Genomic DNA, 14813 nt, shown 5'->3' with positions numbered 1-14813 from the left:
GTTGTGCCATACTCTTTCCATTTTCAGATTATGGATTGAACAGAGCTCCATGAGATGTTCAAAGCTTGGAATGTTTTTTTTTTATAACCTAACCCTGCTTTATACTTCTCCACAACTTTATCCCTGACCTGTCTGGTGTGTTCCTTGGCCTTCATGATGCTGTTTGTTCACCAAGGTCCTGAGGGCTTCAGAGGACAGCTGTATTTAAATTACACACAGGTGGACTTTATTTACTAATTACCTGACTTCTGAAGGCAGTTGGTTCTACTAGATTTTAGTTAGGGGTATCAGAGTAAAGGGGGCTGAATACAAATGCACCCCACACTTTTCACATATTTATTTGTAAACATTTTTGGAAACCATTTATCATTTTCCTTCCACTTCACAATTATGTGCCACTTTGTGTTGGTCTATCACATAAAAGCCCAATAAAATACTTTTACGTTTTTGGTTGTAACCTTACAAAATCTGGAAAATTTCAAGGGGTATGAATACTTTTTCAAGGCACTGTACGTTCCATGAGCATTATGGAATCCATTCGATCAATAATAAGAGAACATGGAACTACTATGGATTTCCATTGAAGGGCTATAGCCCAAATAGTGGTACTAAAATGTATTTCTTTACCAATTTGGGATTATTTTTGTAACAAGCAATCCCACCCAATATGAAGTTACAGTATTTGGTAGGAAGGAATTCCTGGGTCTGTATACCTTCTGTGTCCATTATGAGGGGTACCCACCATCTCATTGCTGAGTTCCCGGGTCTGTACACCTGCTGTGCCCATTAGGAAGGATTCCCACCATCCCTGTGCCAAGTTCCTGGGTCTGTACACCTGCTGTGCCCATTATGAGGGGTTCCCACCATCTCTGTGCTGAGTTCCTGGGTCTGTACACCTGCTGTGCTCATTATTAGGGGTTCCTAATGTTCCTGTGCTGGGATCCTGGGTCTGTACACCTACTCTATCCATTATAAGGGGTTTCCACCATCCCTTTGTTGAGTTCCTGGGCTGTAAACCTGCTGTGCCCATTATGAGGAGTTCCCACCATCCCTGTGCTGAGTTCCCAGTTCTGTGCCCATTATGAGGGGTCACCACCATCCCTTTGTTGAGTTCTTGGGTCTGTACACCTGCTGTGCCCATTATGAGGGGTTCCCAATACCCCTGCTTCATTTTTATTTGTTTTAAATTATAAAGAATGTAACAGGAGATGATAGGACACACAAAGATGGGCAATAATACACAAAACTCCCTGGTGGACAGGAACAGATCTTATAATTATGGTCGGGAGATCTCCATGTTGGAGCATTTAAGACTTATAAGAAGCCAGGAGCCAGCCCACCAGGATCCAGTTATAACTAAAATATCACTCATGAATGGACAGCATGAGTTGCAAATCCATATTCTTTCGTATAGATTTTATATATCAAATACTCTAAAATAAAATGTATTAATTATAGTAATAATAATACAAATAGTAATAGACCTTTAAAAATATGAGAATAATGTCCTGGTGATAAATCCAGCTTAATTGTAACTAAATCATTTTTAACAATATGCCTATATTGCCCAGGAAATACAGAGCACATTATAGTGACTCTGATACCAACTTTCTTTAAAAAAAAGTCTATACCTGGGGATGTGGTCAGATATGGAGGATTGACGATTCATGCTAGCAAGCTTTGTGGCCCTTGCTGGTATATAGACAATTTACTCCATCCAAACCCAAACCCTGCTTATGCCAAAGTGTAAAACTTTCAAGGATTACCGGTCCCCAGTGAAACCTGCAGCAAAAAAAAAACCCCCACCAGGAACCCAGCCCCAGTATGGCACCACTCTTTTTAGAGTCTTTTTCAGCATCTTGCATGCTAATAAAATTGGTGATCCTAACCCAATAGCAGAAATACAGCGTGTTTTGTGGGCTTAGGGATTCCACTTCTTCAGGTTCTGTGGAACTGTATCAATGAAAACAAACATATATCTACATTTAGACACAGAGGCATAACTAGAACATTCAGGGTCCGGTGCGAGAAACCATAAAGGGCCCCCCTGGCTGGGGCTCCTCCCACTGATCCCAGGGCCCTTTACTCCCATCGTGGTACCCTTTATTACGGTCCTGCAGCAGGCCCCCTTCCTGCGATCTTGGGGTCCCGTGGTGGTGGAATGCCAGGACCCAGTCACAAGTGCGACCTTTGCGACCCTATAGTTCCGCCACTGGTGTCAGTAGTTTTTTTATTTTTGTTATTTTTTTAATCATTTTTTTTACCATTTAATTTATTTTTCTTCACAATTACATTTTCTTAGGACCCCTGTTGGGGGGCTTTGGTGAAATATCAGGGGCCTAAACAGACCTCTGACGTTTCACCTTTGAGACAGAGAAAGGAGATTGAGGGCACCTAAATCTCTATCTCTGCAGCCACAGCAGCACAGAATGAATGAACAGGAATACAGAGATCTCCCGTTCATTCATAAACTGAAGCACCAATCACTGACTCCTTCCATGCTCTCCATCATGTCAGTATCCCCTGCAGCAGCCAGTGGAAGATGAGAAGGGGAAACCCCGGCAGCACTGCAGGGGGGCCAGGGGAGCACACAGGGGCCCAGGGCAGCAGGACAGGGATAGTGAGGTGGTGGGGGTGGCATGTAGAGCAACCGATGCCCTCCATTTCCTTTTTTCAGCAGCTGAATGTCTGTGAGCGAGAGGAGGAGAAGTGGTCATTCAGCATGCATGGAGGGATTGATTGTCCGTCACCCTTCCAACCTGCTGCTCCCCCCTTCTTTCTGGATGGTTCTGGAAGTGGTGGGCTGGGGGAGTCAAATCTACAGTATGAATATTCCTGTGGCCCCAGCCAATCCCTGGAGGAGGGTGTCCAGATGGTGGCTGGGAGTGAGCATTAATAGTCTGAGGCCTGGAGCAGAGGGGCTCTTGTCCAGGAGGAGGAGGAGGAGATCTCAGCCTGAAGGGCTACTGCCCTTCCAGGATAGTCCAAAGTATGCTTTTTCTCAATGAGGTCCCAACTGTGCTAGCTTGAGGGCCTATTTTACTAAACTTTGCTGGAGATGATTGAGGGACTTCTTTAAGAGATCTGGTCTAAAGAATTCACAGGAAGTATGTCTGGCAGATATTGGAGGGAGGCAAGGACATTAGTGAGTACAGACCAGTGTGTGAAATCCTAGTGACCGTGTGCTGCTCCTGTCCCTCTTGCATCAGAATAAGCTTGTGCTTAAAAGTGGACATGGTTCATGGTGTTCCCGTGTAGCTCAGCCCATTTTTTATTTATTTTTTGCTGCTGCTGCAAGAAATGTGCTCAGAACCATAAGGAGGAAGATAGGTTTCCTCCAGTTACTACTTAACATTGCTGGAGTATCCGATGCTTACCCTGCATCCATCCAAGTTCATGTGTTTTTCAGGGGTCTCCAAACTTTCTAAACAAAGGGCCAGTTTACTGTCCTTCAAATTTTGGGAGGCCTGGACTGTGGGAGTAGAAAATGTCCTGAGTAAAGAATCCCCATAATTGGTATTAGGGGAGGAATAGTGCCCCATCTTCAGGGCTCGAGACTCCAGGGTAGGCAGAACACTGATCTAATGCCTGCAAATTGAATCAGTGTGACATGTATTTTAAGAGGCAGGACCTTGTCACAGCAGCTGCTGGAAAAGGAGGAGGACCGAGGGAGGGGAGGACGGGTGCGCCGGGATATTCAAATCCATGATCCAGACACTGATAAGGCTGCATCGCTGGGCACTGGTAAGGCTGCAAGGCTGGGCACTGATCAGGCTGCATTTGATGGGCACTGGTAAGGCTACATTTGATGGGCACTGGCAAGGCTGTAATGATGGGCACTGGCAAGGCTGTAATGATGGGCACTGATCAGACTGCAATGATGGGCACTGGGAAAGCTGCATTGATGGGCACTCATCAGTCTGCATTTGATGGGCACTAATCAGGCTGCATTTGATGGGCACTGATCAGGCTACATTTGATGGGCACTGAGGTGTGAGCGTCCTGGGGCCTGGGCCCCACTTTGCACAATCAGTACAGGCAGCCTGAGGAGAGGGGGCCCCAAGCCGGCACACTCAGCACTCCCGGACACCTTGGGGCAGGAGGGACCCCACACATTGGAGCCTGCATAGAAACATAGTGCAGGAGGGGCCCCCAGTCATTGCAACTCGTTTTATAAATGCCCTGCGAGGGAACCTTTATCACACATTGTGGTGTTTTTTTGTTAGTATAGCATACAGGATAAATAATTTTGTTGTTACATTTGTTCTATATTTATTTGTTTAATGCATGTGAATTTTGGAGGTGTCCACTTCACAGTAAATGTTGCACTTTATTTGTTAAAAAAGGATTACGTATTTTACACACATATATATATATATATATATATATATAGTGGAGATGTGACCCCGTGTCACAGGTGCATATGAGCAGTGGATGCCTGATTTTGGTAGGCTTGCTAATTGTACACCTGTGTGCTGGCTTCATAATCATCCCAAGAATAGAGGTCAGTGCTCATCCTTAGAGACAGCTCCGCCCGGCAGACAGGAGGTCTGGCCTAGGAGTCAGGAGGGTGCCAGTGAAAAGAGAGGTCTGGGGAAGACAGACCAAGGCCTAAGGTGGAAGGCCTGAGCAGGAGTGCTGTGTTTTAGCCAGGAAGGCTGAAAGCTGTGTGTTCTGAGGCAGGACTGTAATGCTGAATACCCCTGCGAGGGAATCTGCTGTTTATTTTTGAACTTTCTGTTTCTTTAAAAAAAAAAAAAGAGTTGCCATGCCCTTGATAATGCAGTCAGGACTTACACAATTTTGTCAATTCACATGCACCACTAGAGCTTAATCGTAATTTATATATATATATATATATATATATATATATATATATATATATATATATATGTATACACATATATATATATATATATATATATACACACACACACACATATACATATATATATATATATATACACACATATACATATTTATATATATATATATATATATATATATATATATATATATATATATATATATATAAACACGTGCACACACAAACTCTTTTTTATTTTTGAGGTGAGGGGGAATCTTGGTTGAGTTTCCACATTTTTTTCCCAGGACTTGACCCCTGCCCATCATTGGTTTCAGTGGGGGAATAGTGCTCCATCATTGGTGTCAATGGGATTAATAGTGTCCCATCATTGGTATCAATGGGAGGAATAGTGTCATATTGTTGCCAGTGGGAGGGATGGTGCCCCATCATTGGTATCAATTGGATTTATAGTGCCTCATCGTTGGTATCAATGTGAGGAACAGTGTGCCATCATTGGTATCAAAGGCAGGATCTATGACCCACTGTTGCTGACAGTGGAGGGAGGGAATAATGCCCCAAGGGCCGGATAAAAGCAATCAAAGGGCCACATCCGGGGTGCAGTTTGAAGACCACTGCTCTAGACTGATCATTGAGCCGTGTGGCTGAGACTCTGTGCCTGGCTGCTAGTGCATCATGCTGGGGAAAGAACCTTGGGGCCAAGACAGTGGGCCCTTTAGAGAAAGGCGCTACAGGTGCATGAATTGAGTGCTGCCCCATCTACAATACTCTCTATGAATTCCCCTGTATATCTATTACTTTGTTATCTCAACTAATGACAAAAATATTGCCAAATAAACCGGTCCATTGCAGAAATGTAAACATTCCTCTGGTCCATAGGGGGCGTACAAGGGGTGAGAGGGGAAGTATGGAAAACCAACAGTTTCTTTACGCTTTTGCTAACTGAGCCCATTGCCTGTGAAGCCATCTGACCTGCTTGAGGTTGAAGAGGCCGTTCTTGTCGCAGTTGGGGATGTGAAGGGCGTAGAGGTGTTCTAATGGACCCCTCTCGTCAGGGAGGTTCATGGAGGAGATCCTCTCCAGGACCTGGTCCAGCTGCTGCTGACACAGACTCTGCAAAAAAGCACATCACACTATTATAGATTGCTCCCTTATGATAATAACTGGACAGTTACAACTGACATCAACATACTACAATTATACTAATATATAGTATGCATAATAATACATACATTGCCTTGAAAAAGTATTCATACCCTCTGAAATTTTCCACATTTTGTCATGTTACAACCAAAAACACAAATGTCTTTTATTGGGATTTTATGTGATAGACCAACACAAAGTGCCACATAATTGTGAAGAGGAAGGATATGATAAAATGTTTTTTTTTTTATGTTTTTCATTTTTTTTTACAAATAAATATGTGAAAAGTGTGATGTGCATTTGTGTTCAGCCCCCTTTACTCTGATAAATTTTTGTAACAAAACACTGCGCTATTCTTACCAAAAAATGAAAAAATGAAACACAGGAGATCTGCTAACACATCACTAGGGTATCGAGTGTGAAGTAAACAATGCTATATAAAAGTGTAGCGCTTCTCAAAACTTCAAACACCAGACATAATTATGCCATCCTTATATAAGCATAATAAGTGCAAAATTATACAAATGCATTCAGTGCAAAAAATTCCACTATGAAGTGGTGCACATAACACATAAAATCTTACGTAAGTATTGATTACTATGTAAACATATATTTGTGACTATAAAGTGAGAGAAAAGACTTTTCAAAAAAATCCAGGAGACAAAAAAAAGGAAGAAAAAAGGAAAAAGAGTCCCAATAAAACAGTACAGAGTCCTTTGTGTATAGTATCCTTCTATGGTCCACAAGTGTACAGGAAATATATTACACCTCCTTCATGAAAAACTCGTGCATTAACCACGTGAATTTCCCGTCACCAGGCGAAATTGAACGCTTACCGGAATTATTGGATCCTCACAAATTTACATTTGGGGGATCATACAGACTTTTGCAACCATATGCAGATTCTCACAGCAACCAGTTATCCAGGGGGACCTTGAGTATAATCAATCCCTTCATATGTTGAGAGGTATTTTAACTCCAGCCAGATATATCCATAGGCATGTTTAAATACATACGAAGAAAAAACAGGGACCAAAAATAGTGTAATTCCGTTTTTATAGAAAAATAAAAGATAAAAGTACAAAACTCACATGTGTACAGTAGTTTAAGCGCTTAGCAAGATAAAACACGATTGCAGTAGAGTCCCGACGCGTTTCGTCGTAGAAGACGTAATCTGGCCTTTATGGAAGAGTGTCAAGAAGAAAGATATTGGTGAAAGAAACCCATAAGAAGTCCTGTTTGCAGTTTGTGAGAAGCCATGTGGAGGACAAAGCAAACATGTGGAAGAAGGTGCTCTGGTCAGATGAGACCAAAACTGAACTTTTTGGCCTAAAAGCAGAATGCTATGTGTGGCGGAAAACTAACACTGCACATCACCCTGAACACACCATCCCCACCGTGAGACATGGTGGTGGCAGCATCATGTGGTGGGGATGCTTTTCTTCAGCAGGGACAGGGAAGCTGGTCAGAGTTCATGGGAAGATGGATGCAGCCAAATACAGGACAATCTTATGCCGCGTACACACGAGCGGACTGTATGGCCTACTTAGTCCCCCGAAACACATTTCAGTGGACATGTGTGGGCTTCAGCTGACTTTTTCAGCGTACTAAGAATTTCGTTTTTTTCGAAATTCTGTCCGTCGTACTCGCATTTCGGCGGACAATCCGGCCGTGTGTATGCCAGTCCACCGTACTTTTGAAATGAGCGGACTTTTCCCGCCCGGAGAAAAGTCAGCTCATTTCAAGCGGGTATCCAGGTAGGCGGGGCCCGCGAAGGAGACGTCGCTGGCCCCGCCGCCTGGTATGGACTTAAAGGGGAACCCCAACGCCGAAAAAAAACGGCGTGGGGGTCCCCCCAAGTCCACAACAGACCCTTGTCCGAGCACGCTACCCGGCCGGCCAGGAAAGGGGGGCGAGCGAGCGCCTCCCCTCCTGAGCCGTACCAGGCCACGTGCCCTCAACATGGGGGGGTGCCTTGGGGAAGGGGGGGCCGCGCGGCCCCCCCACCCCAAAGCACCTTGTCCCCATGTTGATGAGGACAAGGGCCTCTTCCCGACAACCCTGGCCGTTGGTTGTCGGGGTCTGCGGGCGGGGGGCTTATCGGAATCCGGGAGCCCCCCAGAAGACCGGGCCACCGCCTGTAAAAGAGCTATAAGAAGGCGCGGTGGCCCGGCAGAAGAACCGAAGAGGGGGACAAGACCCCCGAAGTCGGAAGAAGAGACCGGCGGCGAGGAAGAAAGCCGGACTCCTCCGCTAGCAAAAGAGCTACAAGAAGATAGCGGAGGAGTCCGGCGAGAAGACCCCCGAAGACGGAAGACCCCCGGAGCTGTGCAATAAAGTATTTTATCTCGTGTGTTGTGTTTTTTTGTACTTTTATTTTACAGGTGAATGGGTAGGGGTACATTGTACCCCATACTCATTCACATAGGGTGGGGGGCCGGTATCGGGGCCCCCTTATTAAAGGGGGCTCCCGGATTCCGATAAGCCCCCCGCCCGCAGACCCCCACAACCAACGGCCAGGGTTGTCGGGAAGAGGCCCTTGTCCTCATCAACATGGGGACAAGGTGCTTTGGGGTGGGGGGGCTGCGCGGCCCCCCCTTCCCCAAGGCACCCCCCCATGTTGAGGGCACGCGGCCTGGTACGGCTCAGGAGGGGGGCGCTCGCTCGCCCCCCTTTCCTGACCGGCCGGGTAGCGTCTCGGACAAGGGTCTGTTGTGGACTTGGGGGGGACCCCCACGCCGATTTTTTTCGGCGTTGGGGTTCCCCTTTAAGTCCATACCTCCTTCGCGGGCCCGCCTACCTGGAGACGCGCTCGAAATGAGCGGACTTTCCTCCGCGTGTGTGGGCGAGTCCGTTCATTTCAAAAGTAGGGTGGATAGTACGGCGGACTTAGTACGCCGTATTAGTCCGCTCAAAAAGTGCCGTGTGTGGGCAAGTAGCCCGTTCGGAAATTCCGACGGACAGTCTGGCGTACTTTTCCGCCAGACTAAGTACGTCATACAGTTTGACCGTGTGTACGCGGCATTAGAAGAAAACCTGTAACACACTATCAGATTTTCTGCTTATTTTTGTCTTCAGATTTACCAAAACCATGTAGTCCAAGGGCCTGCCTGATTACATACACATTGAAACTCCTAAGGTTTGAACTCATATTATATGGCTTTGGTAAATCTGAAGGAAAAAATCAGGAGAAAATCTTATAGTGTGTATGGGGCTTAAAGCGGGAGTTCCGCCGTTTTTTTTTTTTTTAAATCAGCAGCTACAAATACTGCAGCTGCTGACTTTTAAAATAAGGACACTTACCCGCCCAGCGCACCCGAAGCCGATCTCTCGATCGGCTCTCGGGTGCTGCCGCCGCCATCTTGGGTATGGGAATCAGGAAGTAAAGCCTTGCAGCTTCACTTCCTGGTTCCCTACTGCGCATGCGCGAGTCGTGCTGCGCAATAAGGATGGTCTCCGCTGTCTCTGGGATCCGTGTGTTTCCCAGCAGACAGCGGGGGACCCTCAGGAAGTGGCGTAAATATCTATGCCGGAAGTGGGTGCAGATACCTGTACTATACAGGTATCTGCATCCCCCTCCCCCCTGAAAGGTGCCAATTGTGGCGCCGGAGGGGGGGAGGGTTCCAATGAGCGGAAGCTTCACTTTAGGGTGGACCTCCGCTTTAAGAATCTGCAAAAGACTAGAGTCTGGGGAGGAGGTTTATCTTCCAGCGTACAGGCAGAGCTACAATTAGACATGTGCGCTTCATTTCATTTTGAAGTAAAATTAGGACGGATTTCCAAATTACAATAGTATCGAAATTAAACGAATCTGAAATAACGAAAAAAAAATTCGGACGAAATTCGAATTAGAATAGTTTTTGAAACGTTTTCAAATTCCAACAGTTTTCTAATTCTAATAGTTTTCAAATTTCCAAAGATAATAAAATAGAATAGAAAATAAAGGCATAGAATAGAGAAAAAAAATAATAGAATAGAAAAGAATATAACAGAAAATAAAAGAATAGAGTAGAATAGAGTAAAACAGGACAAAATAGATTAGAAAATTAAAGTACAGACTAGACTAGAATATAATAGAAACAAATAGATAGGAATAACATAGAAAGAATATAATCATCTTCTGAAATTTGAATTTCAAATAGAATAAATTTGAATTCAAATACATTAGAAAAGAATAGAATAGAAAAAAAGAATAGAATAGACAAGAATAGAATAGACTAGACTAGAATTAAAAAAACAATAGATTAGAATAGAAAGAATATAACCATTTCCAAAAATTCAAAAAGAATCAATTCGAATTTGAATAGAATAAAAAAGAATAGATTACAATAGAATAGAAAATAACAGAATAGTATAGAAAAAAACTGAATAGAATGAATATAATCATCTTCCGAAATTTGAATTTTGAATAGAATAAATTTGAATAGAAAACAATAGAATTGAATACAATAAACAAATAGAAAAATAATATAATTAAAAAAACAATAGAATAGAATAGAAAGAATATAACCATTTCTCAAGTTCAAATAGAATCAATTTGAATAGAATATAAAATAATAGATTAGACTAGGAAGATGCTTTAATTCATTCTAGTCTATTGTTTTTTCTATTCTATTCAAATTCAAATTGATCCTATTTGAATTTTGAAATTGATTATATTTCTATTCTATTGTTTTTTTTTATTCTATATTTTTCTATTCGAAATTTCAGAAGATGGTTATAATCTTTCTATTTAATTCCATTTTTTTTTATTCTATTCCTTTTTATTCTATTCTATTCTTTTATTTTATATCCTATATTATTCTGTTTTACTTTTTTCTTTGAGAATCTGTGGCAAGACTTGAAAATTGCTGTTCACAGACACTCTCCATCCAATCTGACAGAGCTTGAGATATTTTGCAAAGAAGAATGGGCACAAATGTCCCTCTCTAGATGTGTAAAGCTGGTAGAGACATCCCCAAAAAGACTTGCAGCTGTAATTGCAGAGAAAGGAGGTTCTACAAAGTATTGACTCCGGGGGGCGCCATACAAATGTACCCCCCACACTTTTCACATATTTATTTGTAAAAAAAATTGTGAAAACCATTTATCATTTTCCTTCCTTCACAATTATGTGACACTTTGTGTTGGTCGATCATATAAAATCACAATAAAACACATTTATGTTTTTGGTTGTAACATGACAAAATGTGTAAAATTTCAAGGGGTATGAATACTTTTTCAAGGCACTGTAATATGATCACTAGTGATGTGCACAATGGAAACATTTGTTTCATTTTGAATTTGTTTATTAAGTTAATAATTTAATTCGTCCTATTCATTATGTCAGAGTGATTTGTTTTCAGAAATTGTTTCATATATTCAGATTTGTTTCAAATATTCGTTATTTTCAAATGGATTTGAAATTCAAATTTAGTTGAATTTTGGAAGACAGCTATATTCATGCTATTTTATTTTAATTTATTTTATTCTATTCTAAACTATTCATTTTTTTTTTCTATTTTCTTATTTTATTGTCTATTCACTAGATTTTATTCCATTCTTTTATATACTTTTATTTTATACTTAATTCTTTTTAATTCTTTATATTGTCTATTCACTAGATTTTATTCCATTCTTTTATATACTTTTATTTTATAATGTTTTATTCTATTCAATTATTTTTTATTCCATTTTATTCTTTTCTATTTTATTTTCTATTCTATTTTATGCTATACTATTCTTTTATTTTCTAATTAATTCTTTTATTTTCTATTTTATTCTATTCTATTCTATTCAGCAGCCTAAGTAGGAATCATCATCATATTTCACTTTTATACCTTACCGTATTTATTGCAATATGTTTACATTTTTAAATTCAAATTCATTTTCAAAATCGGATAATTTGTTTAATTATAATTTATTTCAGATTGAAACTTGTTACAATTATGATTTGGAAATTCATTTTTTTTTCTATTCTATTCTATTTTAGGCTATTCTTTTTTATTCTATTCTATTCTATTCAGCTTTTATTCCTATTACAGGGAATGTAAACATCCCTTGTAATAGAAATAAGGGGTGACAGGTCCTCTTTGTAGAGAGATCTGGGGTCAAATCTCTCCTCAACCCTTGAAAGCAAACAAAAAAAAAAAATGTTTACTTCCGCCCTAGACCAGAAGTGACGTCATGATGTCGCTTTGGTCCCCCTAGATCACAGAGGTGATCAGAGACAATCTGGTCTTTGTTCACCTCTATGGCCATTGGATCCTTTCCAAGGCTTGCCGGCAAGCTGCGGGTGGGGGATGGTTTAAGATTACCCCTTCCGCTGCTTCTGGAAGCGGTCCAGTGGCTAATTAGCTGCTCATACCACTTTAATGAGAAAGGCAATCACCGGCTTAAAAAATAAATACCCCGGTATACCCTGGCCATAACCCTGGTAAACAGTTTGCAAGCCACAACGTATATATATATATATATATATATAGATATATATGAATTGCGTTCGGCACGACAAGCCTTCTCCCCATCCCCAGCTTTGCCCTTTGTGGGTCTAGGGTTAAACATTGGCCTTCTCACCCTGGGCACGGAAGGCCGTGTGTTCTTCTTGTCCTCATGAACTTTGTTGGATTTGGATCTGTGCTGCTCATTGGCTTTTTCACGAGTCAAAGCGATATCCTTCATTGGTGATCGGGGTGGCTTCCTTGGTAAGTTATCATTAGTCACCACTGGCCCCGCGTCCAAGTTATTTTCCGCAAACACGTTGTCTGCTCGCTCCTCTGGGGTATCTGCGTACAAGAAAAGGGGAATTTGTGATATTTGTGTATAATCGCCTACAGTAAAATATATTATACATACATTAACGTATTGAAGACAAACAGGCAGCATGGTGACTAAAGGATGAATATTTTAGCCTCGTGGAAAAATCCAGAATTTGCCTCTCACATGCTCTCTAAAGATTCAAATGCTAACTGCGCTTCAGATAGCAAAGCACATGAAAACAAGCCTTTAATGGGGTTTTTTTTGTTTTTGGATTTTTTCTAATTTTACCTTTTTAATTTTTTTTTTACTTTTTTATTTTTATTTTGTTTTCACATCTTTTAACCTGACTTATTGGGGGGCTTTGGGTAAGTATCAGGGGTCTCATTTTTGAGACAGTGGAAGTGACTGAGGACAGAGATTCCTCAGTCTCAGCTGCATTGGACACCGTACTGATCAGACAGAGGAAGTGACTGAGGACAGAGATTCCTCAGTCTCAGCTGCATTGGACACCGTACTGATCAGACAGAGGAAGTGACTGAGGACAGAGAATCCTCAGTCTCAGCTGCACTGGACACCGTACTGATCAGACAGAGGAAGTGACTGAGGACAGAGATTCCCCAGTCTATTTCTCTGCAGTCTCAGCTGCACTGGACACCATACTGATCAAACAGAGGAAGTGACTGAGCACAGAGATTCCCCAGTCTATTTTTCTGCAGTCTCAGCTGCACTGGACACCGTACTGATCAGACAGAGGAAGTGACTGAGGACAGAGAATCCCCAGTCTATTTCTCTGCAGTCTCAGCTGCACTGGACACCATACTGATCAAACAGAGGAAGAGACTGAGGACAGAGATTCCCCAGTCTCATTCTCTGCAGGCTCAGCTGCTGCACTGGGTACCATCCTGATCAGACAGAGGAAGTGACTGAGGACAGAAATTCCCCAGTCTATTTCTCTGCAGTCTCAACTGCACTGGACACTGTACTGATCAGAGGAAGTGACTGAGGGCAGAGATTCCCCAGTCTCATTCTCTGCAGTCTCAGCTGCTCTGGACACCGTCCTGATCAGACAGAGGAAGTGAATGAGGACAGAAATTCCCCAGTCTATTTCTCTGCAGTCTCAGCTGCACTGGACACTGTATTGATCAGACAGAGGAAGTGACTGAGGACAGAGATTCCCCAGTCTATTTCTCTGCAATCTCAGCTGCACTGGACACTGTATTGATCAGACAGAGGAAGTGACTGAGGACAGAGATTCCCCAGTCTATTTCTCTGCAATCTCAGCTGCACTGGACACCGTACTGATCAGACAGAGGAAGTGACTGAGGACCGAGATTCCCCAGTCTATTTCTCTGCAGTCTCAGCTGCACTGGACATCATCCTGATCAGACAAAGTGACTGAGGACAGAGATTGCACAGTCTCTTTTCTCTGCAGTTTCAGCTGCACTGGACACCATACTGATCACTCACTGTGGTCATTCAAAAAAGGAAGGGGCCAGTAAATTACATTTACTGAACAAACACCCCCTCCCACCCCCCGCTGCACTTCATGCTGAAATTATCCATGTGTCCAAAGCAGCTGCTGGTGGAAGAGGAGAGGACGGAGACCAGCAGCGCTGGTGGGGGGGGGGGGGGGGGGGGAGGCTGGGCAGCAGGTGGAAGGGGCAGTTACTAGAACCAGCCCCCCTGCAGCGCAGCCAAAGGGAGAAAGTTGGCAGTGCTGCAGGGGGATCCACAAGAGTCACATGCGTCACAAGGCAGTACAACCATCCATCCTGCTAAGCAGGTACCCAGCCCTATCAGTTCAAAAGGGGGGGGGGGTGCTGGGCACCTGCCAGTTCAAAAGTTGGCACCCCGGGCAGTTGGTGGTAGGGGCAGTCAATAGAAATGATCCCTCTGCAGCGCAGCCGGAGGGAGAAAGCTGGCAACACTGCAGGGGGATCCACTAGAGTCACATGAGTCACAAGTTTGTACAGTCATCCCTCCTACTCAGCAGGTGCCCGGGCCCCCTTTTGAACTAATGGGACATGGGCCCGGTACAAGAGGGCCAACTGTACTGCCTTATCAGTGGCCCTGTTCCTATGGGTTTCCTCCTGGTTTGTAGGTTCCT

At 43.0% G+C, this 14813-nt stretch overlaps 1 protein-coding gene across 1 annotated transcript in view; it reads right to left on the bottom strand.

Moving 5' to 3' along the window:
- IGFBP2 (insulin like growth factor binding protein 2) overlaps window positions 1-14813 on the bottom strand; it is a 157049-nt gene that overhangs the window by 13556 nt on the left and 128680 nt on the right. Inside the window, exons 2-3 of the mRNA XM_077449638.1 lie at window positions 12524-12732; window positions 5798-5938 (exon numbers count right to left, since the gene is read on the bottom strand). Of these exons, the coding sequence (XP_077305764.1) occupies window positions 5798-5938; window positions 12524-12732 (350 nt within the window). The remainder of the gene's footprint in view (window positions 1-5797; window positions 5939-12523; window positions 12733-14813) is intronic.

The sequence above is a fragment of the Lithobates pipiens genome, unplaced genomic scaffold (assembly GCF_037356315.1).
Source record: "Lithobates pipiens isolate NorthernLeopardFrog02 unplaced genomic scaffold, aLitPip1_a1.2 Scaffold_22, whole genome shotgun sequence".
In the NCBI taxonomy this organism is placed as follows: domain Eukaryota; kingdom Metazoa; phylum Chordata; class Amphibia; order Anura; family Ranidae; genus Lithobates; species Lithobates pipiens.
This window is presented reverse-complemented; position numbering and strand designations above follow the sequence as displayed.